Here is an 18,828-nt window from a genome sequence, read left to right on the forward strand (position 1 = left end):
TGGACTATGCTGGGGGGGGCCCAAGTAGGCCCACTACCAACTCCCCACACTGGGCCCATACCCAAAGTTTCACTCCAGCATAAACAATAGTGTTGCTTGTTGGGCAGACAGCCCACAAGTGTGCCTCTTGTCTGAAATTCAGGGAACTCTTCAACCTAGTTAGGTTTTCTGAATATGACGATCATGTAAACCCTGCAAAGTTGAAACCATCCAAACTAGAGGAGCTTGAAGAGGGTCTATCAATGGGAGGGAGGGCCCTATTGATAGAAGGTCAATTTGCCCTCAATGATCAATATGTGTTTTGGAAGTTTCACCTTCATGATTGATCTGCTCTGTCCCCACTGGTTTAGGGTCTGGACGGAGTCACAAGAATGTACATTATATTTTCCACAATTCTGCAGAAAGATGCACCCTCTTCCTACCCAATAATGCATTTTGTGCCAGTTTCCATGATCTGTTTGGACATAGATGGAAACCGAAAACAGTATTAGCACACAGCATTTAAGTTGGACTGAACTACAAAACCCGGATAATGTCCGGTCTAATACAGTATAGTATGGCGCAGTCGATCCGGTTCACGTTTGATATAAATGATGGAACCAGTTCACGTTTGATATAAATGATGGAAGAGAGATGAACTAAGATATTAACACAGCACAAATTAATTTAAATTGATAATGAACTTTGGATAACAAGAATTCCACACCAGCCAAACTGGCCAATACCCTATGCAAATTGGGATAAACCCATATGTCTGTAGTTTGTAACCAAGAAGAAAAGAAAAGAAAAGATGAGAAACAAGAAAAAGAGAGAAATAAACAAGATCACAGATAATTCACTCCTAGTCGCTCTCTGATCTCCTACACAGTTTGTAGTCTTCAACGCCTTTGTTTTTTTTACAGGGAGGGAACTGAGGAGCTTGCTAAAGTTGAACCGAGTACATCATCATATAGGCTTGCCCCATCCCGACTCTTCTTGTTATCAGCTCTTGGGCTGCTCCCTGAGCTACTGTTTGAAAGTGAACAGAATGTTGACTTTTGCAGGACACCGGTTGGGGAAGACTCTAACTGGCTGCTGCCATCCCAGCCTTCGTTCAAGAGGTTAATAGGTGATGTGTTCGACGATGATGAGTTCTTGGAGTTCACACAGCTACTGGTGTTGGTCAGGACTTCCCCTAAGGGACCCCCCATCGAACTTCTCCAAGAGATAGGTACCCAATTTGTTTGCTGATCTGTTGGTTCGCTTTGGTCATTGCTCACCCCCAAATTTTGTGTTGGCTCGAACTCACGAGAGAGCCTCAGCGGTGAGAGTCCAAGCTTGTCTTGTGTGGGTGAGGATGACGATGAGGAGAAGTCCGACGCCATAGGGATTGCCATTGAGAGCTGAGTCCAGTCTGATTTTAAATCCTCAGGCCAAGTAACAACTGATTGACTGGACTGGTCCTTGGGCCAATCATCGATGAACTGGTGAAGCAGATTTTGGTCTTGTGTTTCCTGATCAGTGAAATCAAGGAAAGAACCACCAAAATCTTTGGGAATGTAAGAGCTCCTATGTGAAGGGTTGAGAAGTGAATCAGTAGAAACAAGACCAAACTCTGATAGCGACGATTCTTCCATAGGGAAATCTCGTTTCGGGATGTTAAAACTCGAAGCATTAGATTCTGGCTTGATGCTAGAAGCAGACATCACAGAGAGACCCTGTGGATCTTGCATTCTGCAACACAATTTGCTGTTGATTAGAAAAAGCCTAAGAAAGGGTATAAAGTAAAGTAGAACAATGAAATAGAAATATTAACATAAGAAATATGCACAAACTTTATCATCACATATAGTTTCAACGATATAGGTCCAAAACTCCAAATTCAAGTATATAAACTAGTAAGACTAGTCACTCTCATGCATCAGTGTAAAAATGGAATTATGGGGTCTACAACAAAAGTAAAGGAAAAAGGTATTGTGCATAACTATTTTAAATCAAAGTCATATTATAAAGCCTAAAAGGCCTAATGAGAACTAAAACAGATTAAGCTTTAGTCCACATAATTTTCACCTGTTGGCAAAGGCATCAACAGAAGAATTGGCGGCGGCAGTATCAGCAGGAGGAGGCTCCAAGCTTTTGAACTGCGGCTGGGATGCACCACTGACCGACGTTGGCATTGATGAGGTTACTGGAGGCGCCACTTCCTTTGAATTTGCTCTCCTAGAGGCACCATGGCCTGTCTGGCCTTCCACAGGCTTTCTTGAACGATGGCGGCCCCTGTTAATGTGCCTCTCGCAGTACTTCTGGTCTGCTACAGCATCTCTTGAGCACCGCCACTTCTTCCCATCCGTTCGACGACACCTCCCAGGTTCAGGATCAGCATTGCCGGAATATCCCAGATGGAAAGACCCCCAACCTACTGTACGAATAACAATGCCACAACATTGAAGAAAAAGACAAATTAGACAAGTGAGGAAATAAGAACAACATGATTTCTGATTCAGAAAAACTATAACAGCATAAAATAGGAAATTCCATGATCTGAGAAGTAAAGCATCAAATGTACAATATTTAATTTCAAATTTCAAACACAGATTCATTTCTAATCAAGATATGATTATGCATAGCTTACATGAGTTGGGAGAGGGACCAGACAAGCCATAAGGGTAGAGGGCCTTCTTGAGAGGAATGAGCAAATTGGATGGCACAGGCGCATTTGCATTCAGGTACTTGTAGATCAAGGCCTGGTGCTCTAGCTCAATCCACTGTGAAGGAGTAAATGGTCCTTTAGCCGCTGCATAAAGCCCATGCATGTTTGCATTCAAGCTTCCAGACCCATAACCTACAACAACCACTTTGCTTAAGCATTTCTGGAAATAAACACATCATATCAATGTTTTAAAAAATTGACCCAATCACGTCTTATCTGGTACTCCCATTATTGTCCCCATCTGTTTCCATCAATCTTTGAGCTGTTGAAGACAGATTTTACCGAAAAAGAAAAAAAAACACCCAAGAGCAGAAAATGGGTAGTTGTTTTCTTTATTTCTTGACAAGACCTCTAATCTCCTCTAAATGCCTCTTTGAAAAGACTAACCAGTCACCAAACACATCACTAAAACCAATCTATTACCCAAAATGGGCCTAAAGATCTCTGCTTTACATGTACATTCCCCCAAACCCATCTCATTAAATCATTATCAACATTGACCAACCACCCAAAAAGGCCAAAACACACTCAAAACTCAAAGAAAAAAAAAGAGAGAAATAATTAATCAGTACCTGCATTTCTAGCGTAGGGAGAAGAGGGAGTAGGCATGCGCTGGTAGTATGCAAAATCTGAGCTTGCTCCTCCATCTTTGCTCAGAAAAGTGACCTCTGATTTATTGGAGGCAAAGCTCAGCATTTGCTCTTGTCTGGGAGGAGCCAGAGAACTAGATCTCATCAGGAGCTGAGGAGGAGGCCCCTGAGGCAATGGCATTGTCCTGGGAGACGACATGTCGTCGGGTTTGGAGACCCTCCAGTCATCCTCAACAGGCCATGATCTCTGTTGCTTGAAAGACAACCCAGATCCATGACCCGGTTTGGTCTCGGGTCCTGAGACATGAGAATGAGCTGTTGCTCCTTCTCCGGGTTCAGGACCCATCAGGCAATCCATGTCCATACCACCCACCACCCCAAAATCCATTTTGGACACCAATCTAGAACAGGGTCTCTGAGAAGCAGCATGATGAGTTCATTAGCAGCAAAGAAGAAGAAGAAGTTTCAAATGGTTTGGGGAGAGAGAGAATGAAGAAGCGCATCTTGGGTGGGTTTGTAATACTAGTTTTGGGTTTTGGGAGCTGAATATTTTGAAGGTGTGGTCTTTGAGAAGTTAAAAATAAATAATTGGAGAGAGAGAGAGAGAGAGAGAATGAAAGAGACAGTCTTTTTGGTCTGAGAGAGAGAGAGTTTGGAAACAGAAGCTTAAGCTTAGGCTTAAGATTAAGATGGTTGGGACTTTGGAAGTACCAAAAGACACACTAAGCTCTACTGTACTATTACTGCTTCTGAGAGACAATGCTTGCTTGATAGAACAGGTTTATCCAGTATTTATAGGAGGAAAATCCTTGTTTTTGAGCTACATAGAAAATCAAAATCTGCTAAATTTAAGAAAACTTTATCTGGAATTTAGAAGCAGTGGATTTTGTATTTATTAGCTAGTTTTAAGGGGATGCTCAGCAGGAATAAATTTACTAAAACCACCCCGTTTTGAGTTTTGGAATGCCAACTCAAATTTAAATAGGATTTGTCCTCCCTGAATTGTAACATCTTTCACATTTTGTTCTGTAAAAAAATTTAAAATAGTTGGATAGGAATAGTCTAATGATGTACAATTTGTAATGAGATATTCAGTAAGACAGTGACCTAGTAAATAATGCTTAGAAGAAATGAAGTGCAAATTAAATGGGTGATAAAATTTGGGAATGTATAACTATATATGAGACAAGAATCAACATGGTACTTCATGTTTGCAATTAAAGTTGATTGATACTTCTCCATCGCACTGTTCATGTGTATATGTTAGTAATAGAAAGATGACCTCCTTTCTGTGTGTTTGTTTTTGGGCAACAGTCGCATTTTCCAAAGTCCAATAGCATGTCACCTATAACAAACTTATGTAGCCATCAAATTAAAATATGAGTTGCAGTTCATTTATTCACCAACTCTCAAACATGGAGTAAAATATGGACAATGTATCTATATTGGAAAACATTTACATATGTTAGTTTACTTTCACTAAACATAGCGAATATGGTTTAAAACATAGTTGTACGCAAGTTTCACTAAAATTGTTATCTTTTGTTTTACAAATCTACTTAACCCTATTATTAAGCACCATTACACTTAAAAAAAAAACAGAGAAAAAAAAATATTGACCTAAATGGAAAAAAATTATTTGGCGCATGGCCGGCCAAACCCGGTTGTGATTTTTATTGTGAAATTTGGCTATCAAACACTGTGCCTAACCACATTGTGATAAATGATACACGATTCTACCTGAAAAGTTTGTTATACCATATAAAGATATATTAAATTTACAATTAAGCAAAATCGTGGTAGGTATGTTAGAATTTCACCTATGTATGCAATGTTCAATGCATCTACACGTGGTGTTTTGTTGTTATGAACTTGTAAACATGATTTTAATTATTTTAATTATCAATTATGCTTGTCAAATATTGAATGTTTACCATAATATGATGACCGATACACGTTCATACCTAAAGTGTTTTACCATATAAAGATATATTTAATAGAATGGTTAGATAAGATTATGTGGTAAGTATGTTAGATTTCAACATGCGCATACATATATCTCTGAACGATAATATAAATAAGAGTGTTGCTCCACTTGGTAGCCTGTTATTGTTTAATCGTCCTCAATATGTTTTTGTTGCTAATTGAGGTTATCCGGCCAACATCCTATCTTACCAAATTGTGGCAATTGGTACGCATATCTACCGATGTTTAATTATCGTTTCATGTGAGCATACTATAGGCTTAGATCAGTCATTGTATTTTACAACATTGTGGCAAGCAAATCGACACATGTTTACGTTTAAATACTTTGGTGTACCATTTAAAGAAATTCCCACCCAAATAGCTAAGTAAGATTACAATACTTATAGTTCAACAAATGCACATAAATATGACTGCATACTTAAAACAATGACGTCATATTAGGTTAAAGTTGAATATAATTAAAAATCTGTCACTATAAATAGACACCATTACGCATTCAACTCTACATATTGAATAGACAAAACTATAGTCAGTAGGTACTAATTTCATGTACTAATTACTATGAGTAAAAGAACAAGCTCTTGTTCAAAATAAAATGGAAAGAGTTTTGATTGAAAGTTTAAGTTGGGAAGAAAGAGGAAAATGTTATCTTGTGATTCGCATTACCTAAAAATCAACTGTAACCAAAAAGTTTCTCTTCATTATCATGCAAATCTTAAGTTCTTAACTGAAATGACAAATCAGTTCTAAGTATTTGTAAAAGTAGCTTTCTTCCATTTCACTATTCAATGTTGCAAGAACAAATCTCTATGATAGGGACTCACTCTCTCTCCAAATCTCTCTCTTTATTACAAAATCTCAATCATGAATACCTAAATATCACAACATTCTTTTTTTTTTCTCCTTCTTCTTTTTTTCACTTTAGTTAAAAACCCTTTTCCATCTTTTTTTTTTTCACATCTATTTTTACTGTGAGTTTTTGTATGGAGAAATACTAGTTGTTAAATATTTCAAACTGAAAATTCTAGAAGGGCATTCATGTCACTTCAAAATAATTGTTGGAACCCATGTATGACGTCGTGCTTCCCGTCGTTTTGTGCAACGCATCCGATCGAGGGCATTATGGGGTATTCACAAAATAGTCCGCTAGCGGTTTAACACTTCACGTTGGGAACTATCTGCCACGGAGGGTGGCGTGTGGCCGCACGTAGAAGACATGTTTACCACGTGACCTCTCAACCAAATCCTAATCCTTCTTCAAACTCATCCCCTTTGCCATCTTTTTAATGTCTATCCTAACTTGTTGAGTTCATTGCGGCTTTTTCTCAAGAAGTAATTACATGTGCTTCCAAAAACCCATGGCACTCACTTGGCTAGTTTGTTTTGTTGTAACAATTGTTAACTCGGATCGTTGTCCATATATATGTGAATGACTACAAGTTGTTTAAGTAAAATGAGTTTAATAGTGTGAACTTGACAAGTAACTTCCGACTTACTGATTAATACATGTGAATAGCTATAAACTATTTCAACGAGCGTTTAAGGCTAATCAACAAATCCCAACTCATTAACGGCATTTACACCTACCTTCAAATTAAATGATTATTTTTTTAAGTACGAAGCTCACCAAGTAATATATATGAACTATAAACTATTAAGTTAAATAAGATTGAATAACTACTCATCCACATCTTTGTGAACGTACACTATGATCAACAACCCTCTTACAATATTTAGATATCCTTTAACCTTAATCTTAAATGGCTATATCCCACGATAGTGAGCTATTCATGGATATAAGTTTGAATCCCGAGTTCGGTTTTTGGTCATATTCTCTTGTCCAAGTCAAGCCCCTTTGGAGTTTGGAGTTTCTATCCAAATGCAAGAAAATGCTTCGAGGTAGGAAACTGCATGCAATTCATGAGGTCATCCTCACTAACTCGTAAGACACTGTTATGTTTGCGTTATACCCACTCACTGGAAACGAAGCCAAACCGAAACCCCGCAAATGCCCAAAGCATGCCCTGGTTTTGGCATCTACTTCATTAGCGTTTGTATTAGCTAGCTAGTGATTTTCACTATGAACTCACCAAAAGACAAATAGCCTTTGCGAGTTTCATGCCCGATAAAACAAACCAAATTAAAGCTACGTTATTTCTTGCTTCTGGCATTTCAGTTTTGGAGTACAGATGGTGTGCATGCAACATAATAGAACCAAACTTCGTGGTTAGCATCTTCAATGCGAAATTAACAAATCGAAACCCGGATTAATTAGACACGTACAGACAATGGAAACGTCTAGCTAGATCGGTTTTATATTAAAGCCAAGTAGGTGAAATAATTCAATTTGGGAGGCTCAGCTAAGCATATAGAGGGATGTAGGGGACTTGTATAAAGTGATTACTTAGATGAATAGATAGACAGATACATGTAGCATTAATGTAGCTATACGTTTAGGGATATATCTATGTTTTGGTTTCCAAGTCCATAGTCAATTTGTCCTAAAGCTGTTCTGTAGATTAGTAGGTGTTTGATGGATCATAATTTCAAGCATGTGGCCTAGCTAGGTCTAAACAATGGGTTTTCTCTACGTAATTGCATAATTGAGTGGTCCTGCAATCCTAATATGAATTTTACTAGAATATGGTTGATCTGCCATTACTAAATTGAATCATATGCACAGTGCTAGATTTAGAATTAACTCAAGGAGGCTAGCTAGCTAGTCTTCCTCCTAATTATCAAGGGCTCAAGGCACAAGGAATGTGTTCACTAATAGAAATGTTAGGGTTTTGACTTGGACTGGGTCTCAAACTCTCAATGCCCTATTTATGAATAGTAAGGTTGAAAATGTCTCCTTTTTAAATTTTCCGACTAGTGGACGATATTAACAATGTAGAAAAAGAGTGTTTGGTTTTTCTTATAATACATTATTTTGAGTTCTATCTAATTTTTATCCTTCTTTTATAAAAGCCACTCAGTTTTCTCTCCAAGACAAACAAGAAGATATTTTAGGAAAAGAGGATTGAACTTGGAACTCATCTAAAATTGTAGATAAGACTAAAAATATTTAGTTATTGCTTGTTAACCGTGGTGTCATGAACTTCACTGAATATAATCAATCAGGATTCTTAAATCAAATGATTAACCAACCAAAATTTAAAATAGAAATTATTTTATAGATGGATATTATTACTAATATAGTAATACATGCCTACTTAAAGATCACATATAAGTAAAGAAATTACCTTACATTTTCTATTTTCGCTTCCTTTTATCTTTATTTTATAGTGTGGTTCTATAATCGAAACCATCCATCTTTTAGGTCTTCCTTCAAAGCATTATCACTGCAACAACAAGAAAAAGAACAAAAACATCAACCAAATAAAAAAGAGGTAGTTATCTAACTATCATTAAATCAATTAAGTACCGTTTGGTTCAGTGGCGTAAGTCTCTCTTTTGTAGAAGATCCTGAGATCAACTCATGAACAATTAGTTGTTGTGTTTTCTCAATTGTTATGTGTTAATAATAAATAAATAAATAAAGTATCATCAAATCAATATAAAAAACACTATAATTGATTTTGTTTAACATCTATTTCTTAACCCAAAAATGAACTATTTCGATCAGCAAAGACCATATTACCATATATAAAGGGAAAAATAAGATGTTATAAAGGGAAAAATAGCTCACATATATATATATATATATATTCAAACATAAAATTTAATTTGCATTATTTGAAGAAACAAAAATTAAATTTTTTTCTTTGAAGAAACAAAAATTAACTTTTATATTCATTAATAATCAATGCATTATTTGATCTAATTTGCAGTTGAAATTGGAGTTCAAATTACGTTTACCTCTAAACTCAAACTAAAAGTGAGTATATTAATGCAACCGAGAAATAAGAAAAGTTTGAGAAAGAGTCATAACTCTGGGAATCAAAGAGGCAGAGACACCGAAAAGAAAAGAAATATAAAGAGATGCTGGTATGAGAATCGGAGAGAAATGAAGAAAGAGATGGGTTTTTATAATTTAAGCGCTTTAAAAGTGATTTTGGAGACACCGAAAGGATATTTCAAAGAGATGCTGGTATGAGAGTCGGAGAGAAACGAAGAAAGAGAGGGTTTTTATAAAGTTAAGCACTTTAAAAGTGATTTTGGAGACACCGAAAGAACAATAAATATTTCAACGAGATGCTGGTATGAGAGTCATAACTTTGCGAATGAAAGAGGGAGAGACACCGAAAGAAAAAGAAATATTTCAAAGACATGCTGTTATGAGAGTCGGAAAGAAATGAAGAAAGAGGGGGTTTTATAAAGTTAAGTGCTCTAGAAGTGATTTTAGAATTTTACTTTCTATAAAATGTAAAATTTTTGGTTTTGTTTATCCTCTTAATGCATAAAAAATAGTTTTAGACAACCCAAAGTTAAAAAAAAAAAAAAAAAAAAAAAAAAAACCTAGCAGATTTTCTCTCATCCTAGTTTTCCTCCCCCAAAACCCTAGCACGACAACTTTGCCGCTTTCCCATACCAGATTAGATCTATTACCTTTCTTCCTCATCCATGGCTACCATTGATGCTGTCACTGCTAGCTTTGCTGCCTCCTTGGCTCTTGCTGAGGGTGGTAAAGCACCGGACATTGGAAAGATGGGTGGAGGCCCTGTGCGCAAATCCTCCCAATCTTTTCTCCTTGGAAAACCTCTTACTCGCAAACCTGTAGACTCTGTTGCCTTCAAATCTCACTTCCTCCAAACATGGATGGTGGAAAGGGACTTTAGAGTCCAGGAAAGGGAGGATAATCTTTTCTTGTTCTCTTTTGAATCAATCCAAGACCGGAATAAGGTTCTTAAAGGAGGAGTTTAGTGTTTTGATCGGGCTCCGGTCTGCCTGAAGGAGTATGATGGAGTCCTACCTATTGCTAAGGTTTCGATGAAACATGTTCGTATCTGGGTTAGGGTTTCGGGCATTCCGCCGCTGTATGAGGAACCTGATAATTTTACTCTCATTGGGAACCTTCTGGGAGGTTTTATGAATTATGACAAGAAAGAATTCCAGAAAGGAATTATTCGCATATTCTTTTTGCATGATATCTCCAAACCATTCTCCTTGAACGCAGGATTTTCTTGGCGACAGGAAATGAGCCTTTGTTGAAATTTCAATTTGAACAAGCTTGATTACTCATTCTGGGGCCAAGTGTGAGGACCATAATGCGGCAATCTCTACTCCTAGGGTATTGCACTTCGGCGGCCCCTGTACTACTGATGGTTCTTTCTCCTTCTCGGCCCAAGCTAGTCGTGAGTTACCTGTCTCTTCTCTTGCTTTAATAAAGAAAAAGAAGCATGTCATTAGAAGAAAGGAAGGATCAGTTTCTGGGTTAGATTCTTCTGCTGGTACTGTGCAAACTATGGCAGAGGAGGAGATATTACAGCCAAAGACGAATATGAATGAGGTGGTGGTCTTGGGATCGGCCTCCATGGAGGGTGTTCTGAAATCCATTCCTCCTACTAAAGATGTGCAGGTGGAACCTAAGGTTTACATGAAGAGAAGCAGGAATGGAGGCTGTACCCCTTCCCCGAAGAAGTTTAAAACTATCCTGAGGGGTAAGCTTCTTACTCTTCAAGTAGATGCTTTGGGTTTGGTGGAAACTGACAAAGAGAGTGAGCAAGGCATCCTGAAGAAGAAGGTTGGCAGGCCTCTGGGGAGCAAGAATAAGAATCCTCGTCCTCAGAAGATGGTGGGTAGGACCCCTCTGCGTCTTACTTACCCTTATATTGAAACTGGTCAAGAGAGTAGCCCTATAGAGAAGGGCAAAGGTAATCTCTAAGCTTCCTCGTCCTCGGAAGATGGTGGGTAGGACCCATCTGCGTCTTACTTACCCTTCTATTGAAACTGGTCAAGAGAGTAGCCCTATAGAGAAGGGCAAAGGTAATATCTAAGCTTCCTTTATTCGGTACCTAGCAGTTGAAGCTTCAAGTCTGTTGCTATTTAAGTTTAGTTGCTCTAATTGTTTACCAATTGAGGTCTTAGGCGATTAGAGTTACTCTAGCAAGGATTTAGGTAGTGTTGGATTTGCCTTCATTGGCTAGGTTAAAAGTGTGCTTATTTTGTTCAACAGTGAGGGTTACCTGTCATGTGTTTGGTAGCTTAGACCATGTAGTTCTTTTGGTATGAGACAACATATGATGTACGTGTCTTCTGGCCATGGATAAATGAATGAAATTATCCCTTTCTCTAAAAAAAAAAAAATAGTTTTAGACAAAATTTATAAGGGCTCATGTCCTCGAGGTTCTTGTGTTCCTTTGCTCCTAACCGTTTAAACAATAATCATTTTATAAACACCGTTTTAAATATTAGTTTTTTTATATATTATTTACCTTATCTTGAATGAGAAATGATTGCTACTTTGAAGACAATAATAATGTCCTCCCCCTCAATTTATTAATGAGAGAGAAAAAAAGAAATATAAGCAAGGATGGGTTATGATATTTTGTTGCTCCTAAGAGATCAAAGCCAAGAAATTTTGGGGTTGTGTGGCTTTATACAAGCCAAACGCGTGCAGAGGGAAAGTCTCACATCAAAAAGAAGACACAATAATATAAAGAATATAAGTAGTTGAACTAATACTCCCAACAGTTCTAAGGTCTTTACTCTTTTGAGATAAAACTTCTTCCTCATTTGCCACTGAGTGGCTAAAGTGGAGACAATGTTGGTACTATGTCTAGTTTAAGACAGAGCGACACATATTTTGTTGCTCAACAATTGCTATCATAGTCGAAGGTTCGATCGAGATAGATCATTTAAGGTGGAGTGAGGGGGACGGTCAAAGTGACAACTCAAATGTGCAACGAGTGTTGTCAGCTTGAATAAAATTCATGTCAAGGTAAAGTTAGGTTGTGCACTCAAAGAACATCCTGACCGAAGTGACTTGATAGATGAAGTAGTGACTCGAAGCATGTATGAAAATTACTAGCAAGGTGGAGTCGGGTTGGAAATTCAAGGAAATCTTGATCGAAAAGTGGATCGAGCACGCACTCAAGTAAAATTCTGATCGAATGTGGAGTTGCAAGAGAGCATTATATGACTCAAGAGAATGATGGTTGCTGAGAGAACTTGTTTCTCACCAAGATTGGACTTATGTGGCTTGATACAAGCCAATGATGTATAGAGGAAACAACTCGCATTAGAAATGAGACACAATGATATAAAGAATATAAGTGGTTGGATTACTCGTAATAGTATTGAGACATTTTGATATAAATCCCTTAACATTTGCATCTGAGTAGCTTAAGTGGGTACAAACAATGTCAATATTTCCTTTTTCTGAACAATATCAGTATTTATCATCTGGCGGCAACATAGTAGGAAAGCTGTGCTAAAGCTGGCAATTATGCTACGTTGTAATCGTGTTACATATCGAGTTATCTTTCCGTTATGTCACTGCTATTTCAAAGCAAATAGAGCAGCCAATAGAGCGCTCTTTGCTAGTTGGTGCTTGTTAGAATACAAGTATTGTGTCGAGATTCCTGATATGATTTCGGGACATACTCTAGTTGCTTATTGTATTCAGGGGTTTAGGCTCAATGTCCCCCCTTGTATTCAACAGTTTCATTTTAATCAAGGCTTGAGGGCAGCTGCACCAGCCCTTCTTTCAAAAAAAAAAAAAAAAAGAACAATATCAGTATTTCCTTTTTTGATCAGATAAACAACTCAAATGCTACAACTAGTCTTTCATGAGTCAAACTCATAACCTCTTACTTACAAAGGGAAGACTATGCGACTAGACCAAATGATATTGGAGAATATCAGTATTTCCTAAGCATATGACAAAGTGATATTTCTAGATGACTTTTTATTTTAATTTTTAACCGTATAACTCTTACATATAAAGAACGAGGAAAATACTTTCTTTCTTTTTTTGTTGAGTAAAACCCACCAATAGGGTCAAAACTTTTCTTCACCGGACAAAATGATACTCAACTTTCAAAAGTGATCAAAATGATACCTAAATTTTTAAAAGTGATCAAAATGATACCTAAATTTTTAAAAACAAATCAACTTGATACCCAACTTTCAAAAGTGATCAAAATGATACCTAAAGTTTTAAAAACAAATCAATTTGATACCTCAGTTTAATTTTTTGTAACTTTTTGTTAAAATTGATCACGTGTGGTGCAGTATTTTATGAGGTTATAATAATATTTTACACAAAAAACTATTTTTCAATTATTTTTTATTTTACTTTGTTAATTCTCTTCTTCTTCTTCTATCTCTGCCTCTCTCTCTCTTCCCATTTTTCTTTGTTTCTTTAGAAGTTGGGAAACATCCGGACTTTATTTGTTTTTACGATTGATGGTAGAATTGAAATTGAATGGAAGATATATTTTTTTAATTCTATAGAAGAAGAAGATTGGGTTATAGATGATTGATGGCCCTCTGACCACAAATCACTTCAATTTTTGTGCTTGATTTTGCATTTGATTTAACAAAGAAGTTAAAAAAAAAGGGCTAAATACTGACTACTACGTAGTTTGGGTCCAAAATCAATTCAATCTCTAAACTTCTAATTTCATCAAGAACACCCCTGCACTTTCAATTTTGAACTAATAGGTTCAATTTGTTAGTCTTCAGACAATTGAGTCATTTAACTTATTGACGTGGCTCATATATGGCCTATGTTTTATGATGTGGTGTTGAGGTGGCCTGCATAGTCAATTTTGGAGTGAGTCCTACTATTAGAAATCTATTAAATAAATAGTTTTTCAACAAGTAATCCAACTATAACTTGAACTCATAACAGAATATTAATGAATTGGACCTATTAGATCAAAATTGAAAATACAGGGGTGTTTTTATTGAAATTAGAAGTCCAGAGACTGAATTGATTTTGGACTTAAACCACAGAGTAGTAACTAGTATTTAGCCCTAAAAAATAAACTGAGGTATCAAATTAATTTGTTTTTAAAACTTTAGGTATCATTTTGATCACTTTTGAAAGTTGGGTATCAAGTTGATTTGTTTTTAAAAATTTAGGTATCATTTTGATCACTTTTAAAAATTTAGGTATCATTTTGATCACTTTTGAAAGTTGGGTATCATTTTGTCCGGTGAAGAAAAGTTTTGACCCTAGTGGTGGGTTTTACTCTTTTTTGTTACAAAAATGCTCTTAACTATTTTAATAAAATAGAGTCAGTGAGTCGTGGTTTGTTGGTTAGCTTGCAAAAAAATCATGAATTCAATTCTCGCTGTCAATTGTAATGAGTGACATTTAGGGTGGGGGTTTAAAAAATACTAGAAATTGCCAACACACCATTTCAAATGGTGTGTGAGTTATGAATTACGGCCGAAATTATGTGCATATATTTGTAGTGGGTGATGGATTTTGAAGGAGAAGCAAAAAAGTAAAATAACACACATATTACTGTTCAGTATTGAAAGTTGAATGGCATAGTCGTAATAAAACAACAAAACCAATATGAACGTTACTGTTTAGTATAGGTAATATATATATAAAAAAAAAAACGAAATTGAAAACATTTAGTTAGTTTTAAAATATAGTTTTATGAAGATGATGAGCAATCGCTTTTAGCTACGAAGACATGCTTTTTGTAGCGAAGTCGCTCTAAAGCAAACATAAAAATCTCTTGATCTTATAATTAACCAGAAAATCTTCCCGCCACACAAAAAAGCGGTTGCACCTTGGTAGTTGATACTCTCCAGTTGTCAAATCTCTCAGCTTCTTCTAAGGGTCTCAAAGCCATGGCCCTAATCTCCACACAAACCCTAACCCTGAAATCCCCTCTTAACCTTTCTCTTCCTTCTCATCCATCTTCCCAATCTTTCTCACTCTCACCATCCACTCCTCACTCCTCACCACCAACAGCACGGTTTAGTGCTAGACGACTTGGCCTTTCCAGAGCCACCACATCCTCTGCTTTGGATTTCAGCCCCAGCATCGGTGAGGTCCTCGGTGAAGTTGGTATCTTCACCGCTGCTGGTGATCCCGTCCGGTTCAACGATCTATTGGATCAAAACGAGGTCTATCACTGTAAAATTCTACGATTTACTTTTTTTTTTCTTCTATAAATTTATGGTTAATTTCCATTCTCTGCAATTTTGATTCTTGTGGAGTAAACTTGTTGCCAGTAATCATCAACTTTGTGTTAGAAAGCTCAAAGCTCTAGGCTTTAATTTTATTAATTGTTTCATTTTGCTCTAACTTAATGAAATTACCAGATGCATTTTAAATTTGAGGGAGAATGAAACTGAACAATCCTCAATTTGTTAAAAATTGATAATTTCTTAAGCTTGAGGTAACGAAGTGAAGAAAAGAGTCGGAAGGGGTAATCTATAACCACCATCTGTCAATTTCCATAGATCAGTTTTAGTTTATGGTCTTCAGTTATATAGAGATTATCAGGATTCTGATTTTGATAAGGGGGCATAGATTTCATATGTATGTCGGGTATGAATGATCATATACTATGATATTATTATGGAGAACCTTTGCATTTCTATTTAGCAAAGAAAGATAATGGAAGTTGTATGATTTGATAAGCAGTGCAGTTCTGATGGTATAAACTATAATGTGTGCCATAGTAATGAGAAATTGTATATTTGCTTGACTTGATCGGTGCATTTTTTGTGAAATGGTTTTGTTAAAGGGGATAGTTGTTGTTGCGCTATTGAGGCACTTTGGATGCGTTTGCTGGTAAAGTATCTCCTTAGCTAGTAACGTTGGATGAGTTTTGTATGAGTTTGTGGAGATTGTTACGATTAGTTTCTTCTTGTGCTTTCTTTTAGTTGGGAACTTGCTTCAGCTCTAAAAGAATCAAAAGCTAGATTTGACTCAGCTGGTGTGAAACTAATCGCGGTCGGTGTTGGCACTCCTGATAAAGCTCGCATCCTTGCAGAACGGGTATTTTTACTTTCCTTTTCGTATAATATTTCTGAAGTTGCATTTCTAAAGTATATTCCTATAATCTTTTAGGTGCATATATCTATATAGAATTTGGTTGTGGAGGGTAGGAGACTTAGCATGACAGTCTAGTACAACGATGATGACCCCATGCATTGTTTCCTCGACAATCTTGGTCACAATGTATGCAATCACATATGGCCAGGCACTGTCATGTCATATGACTTGTTTATCTGAGAAATAGTTCTGTTGATGAGATTGAATTGATCACTTTACTTTTCTTCATCTGTTTCAAAGGCTCAAAATATTAGTCTTTGGACAGAGAATAATTTTGTGAAGTCTCATTTCAAACATCCGAAATAAGCTGTCATTTGACATGATAATGGTTGATGCTACTTGGTTATATGCTTTCTAACTGCAGGAAGACATTTCCAGTTACTAATAGCAAAGTTGCCGGACAAGTCTTTTTAAGTACTAGGTACTATGAGTCCCATGGGCCATTCAAGTACTGGGGTTTGACTTGAGTATCTAATGACATTTCCTTTCTGAGAAATTTGGGCTGGATTTTAGCAAAATATGGGATCATGCTGTTCTTTCTCTTTTAAATAAAGTAGGTCGAAGACTTCATAACCTTTGAATTATAGAAATCTTGTAAAATACTTTTCAATGTCCAAAGTTGTTTTTGCAATTTCCTAGTTATATATTTGTATCCTAATACCATGGACTTATTGATTTCTGGAGCTCTTATTCTATTCCCTGTGATGTTGTCAATCCAGTTACCATTTCCCATGGATTCCCTTTATGCCGATCCTGATCGTAAGGTACTAATATGTGCTACCTATTTGTATCCAATTCATGAGTATTCTATTCTGGTGAGTGGTGATTGCAACTCTAACTTCACATTTCTATGACAGGCATATGATGTTTTGGGCTTATACTTTGGATTGGGTCGAACATTCTTCAATCCAGCTAGTGTAAACTCTTATCCTGCTCTCTGCTTCATCTTAGAATTTCTATTTCTATTAATGGTGTTTTCATGCCTCTTTGTGAAATTTTGATATGACAGGCAAAGGTGTTCTCAAGAATTGAGGCCCTGCAGAAAGCTTTAAAGAACTATACGATTAAAGCCACTCCAGATGATATAAATAGTGTGTTACAACAGGTTTGATCGTTCATATCTCTCCAGTATTTGAGGAGTTGGATTAGATGTACATACATCCTGGTCATGGATTTAGCTAAAATTCAACTTTTCTGAAATAATCTCTTGTCAGGGTGGGATGTTCGTCTTCAAAGGGAAGCAGTTATTGTATGCTCGGAAAGACGAAGGGACAGGTGATCATGCCCCATTAGATGATATCTTTGATGTTTGTTGCAAAGTTCCTGTCTCTTGAAACTGTATCATCGATCTATAGATTTTTCAGGGGTTTGATATTGAAATTTGACCCAACCTTTCATTATTGTAGTAAGAAAACCTATATGTATAGCTGATCTTCATTGTATGTTTGAATGTATATACAGCATGTTTATTTATTTGCATTGGCAAGCTTGAAAGAGAAAATTCTTCATACGAAATGGAGTATATTAGTGCCAGGATGATTTGTACATTTGAGCAAATAATAGAAGTATATAGCTGAATTTACCGATTTTTTTCCTAGTAGTGTACTATTGTGTTTTTCCTTCCCTAAGGTACGTCCTTATTGAAGTTTATCATTCAACGATGATGACCAAATTGAAGAAAATGTTTGAGGTGTTACCAGCGACTTCTAGGCCAGAGAAGTCGAGTTCACGAAATCATGCAACACATGCAGGGGTTTTGCACGAGTAGTAGACTCTGTGTGGTCTGCTACAGAAAAGTCTTGCACACCAACATAGGAAGTGGAGAAAATGAGATAAAATATGAAGAAGATGGGGGAAATCATCATGAAATGTAAAAGTTAGGGAGTCTGAGTTGGAGAATTATTGCTTACCAACGAAAGGAATATTATGTATCAAAAACGAAGGATTGCATTCATGATTGCTTACCAAACAGGAGAATATTGTTTACCAAATTAACGATTTTAATAAAGACGACTTTCCAAAACTGGATTTATTCAAGATTACTTACAAAACTCCAAAAGAGATTGTATTTCAAAAATGCTATCTGTTTTTGTTTTAATAAAATCAATTCTTTAGTACATCAATGCATCAATACAATGTACCAACTCAACGTAGTACTGGTAGACTAGTAGCTAGCAAATAGTGGATACGCTAGCCTTTCATTACAAATGCTAGTCAACCAGAATATGAAACCGGTCTACATTTTTATATCAATGCGTTACTTCATTGACACACCCTTGTAACATATTGTTTTTTCCTATTAGTAGTAAGCTATCAGTCTTACTAAAGACTTGTTGTTAAGACCGAATGTAAAAAGCTGAGAAAGGTGGGAAAACGAGTTATGATTAGCATAGATTAAAAATTTAATCTCTGCAATTTAACCTTCGAAAAAATAAAGGATCACGAATAAATATTATAAGTGAAGTAAATTGTAATCACCTTTGCAAAGTTCATGTGGATGTACATACAGGAGTAAATGAACATTATTTTAAATTTAGCGTTTAACTATCGAGTTCAAGCGTTTACCTAATTTTAGACTAAACATCATT

General features: G+C 36.4%; 2 protein-coding genes across 3 annotated transcripts; one reads left to right on the forward strand and one right to left on the reverse strand.

The window, feature by feature from the left end:
* Window positions 1–656: 656 nt before the first annotated feature.
* Window positions 657–3,880, reverse strand: LOC112187112 (growth-regulating factor 1). Of its 2 annotated transcripts, none has more exons than XM_024325763.2 (4): window positions 3,262–3,880; window positions 2,612–2,821; window positions 2,050–2,395; window positions 657–1,713 (listed from the first exon to the last, which is right to left on the reverse strand). In XM_024325763.2, the coding sequence occupies exons 1-4, from the start codon at window positions 3,665–3,667 to the stop codon at window positions 897–899; spliced, it is 1,779 nt and encodes a 592-aa protein (XP_024181531.1). In that variant the 5' UTR covers window positions 3,668–3,880; the 3' UTR covers window positions 657–896. The 2 variants fall into 2 exon arrangements, with proteins under 2 accessions (XP_024181531.1, XP_024181530.1); XM_024325762.2 differs by having other exon boundaries at window positions 2,050–2,398; window positions 3,262–3,879.
* An 11,041-nt stretch (window positions 3,881–14,921) lies between these two features.
* LOC112187227 (thioredoxin-like protein AAED1, chloroplastic) lies at window positions 14,922–17,826 on the forward strand. The gene is made up of 7 exons (XM_024325928.2): window positions 14,922–15,303; window positions 15,930–15,976; window positions 16,069–16,183; window positions 16,960–17,004; window positions 17,098–17,157; window positions 17,250–17,345; window positions 17,455–17,826. The coding sequence occupies exons 1-7, from the start codon at window positions 15,025–15,027 to the stop codon at window positions 17,572–17,574; spliced, it is 762 nt and encodes a 253-aa protein (XP_024181696.1). The 5' UTR covers window positions 14,922–15,024; the 3' UTR covers window positions 17,575–17,826.
* Window positions 17,827–18,828: the final 1,002 nt, after the last annotated feature.

This window comes from Rosa chinensis, chromosome 2 (assembly GCF_002994745.2).
Source record: "Rosa chinensis cultivar Old Blush chromosome 2, RchiOBHm-V2, whole genome shotgun sequence".
Taxonomy (NCBI): Eukaryota; Viridiplantae; Streptophyta; class Magnoliopsida; order Rosales; family Rosaceae; genus Rosa; species Rosa chinensis.

Excerpts from the sequence above, each read along its gene's own strand:
- LOC112187112 (XM_024325762.2), bottom strand. The coding sequence starts at position 3,667 with ATGGATTTTGGGGTGGTGGGTGGTATGGACATGGATTGCCTGATGGGT. Across the intron at positions 2,822-3,261 it reads TCCCTACGCTAGAAATGCAG|GTTATGGGTCTGGAAGCTTG; the intron begins GTACTGATTAAT and ends TGGTTGTTGTAG. Across the intron at positions 2,399-2,611 it reads TGGTCCCTCTCCCAACTCAT|TAGGTTGGGGGTCTTTCCAT; the intron begins GTAAGCTATGCA and ends TTATTCGTACAG.
- LOC112187227 (XM_024325928.2), top strand. The coding sequence starts at position 15,025 with ATGGCCCTAATCTCCACACAAACCCTAACCCTGAAATCCCCTCTTAAC. Across the intron at positions 16,184-16,959 it reads CTCGCATCCTTGCAGAACGG|TTACCATTTCCCATGGATTC; the intron begins GTATTTTTACTT and ends TTGTCAATCCAG. Across the intron at positions 17,346-17,454 it reads TAAATAGTGTGTTACAACAG|GGTGGGATGTTCGTCTTCAA; the intron begins GTTTGATCGTTC and ends ATCTCTTGTCAG.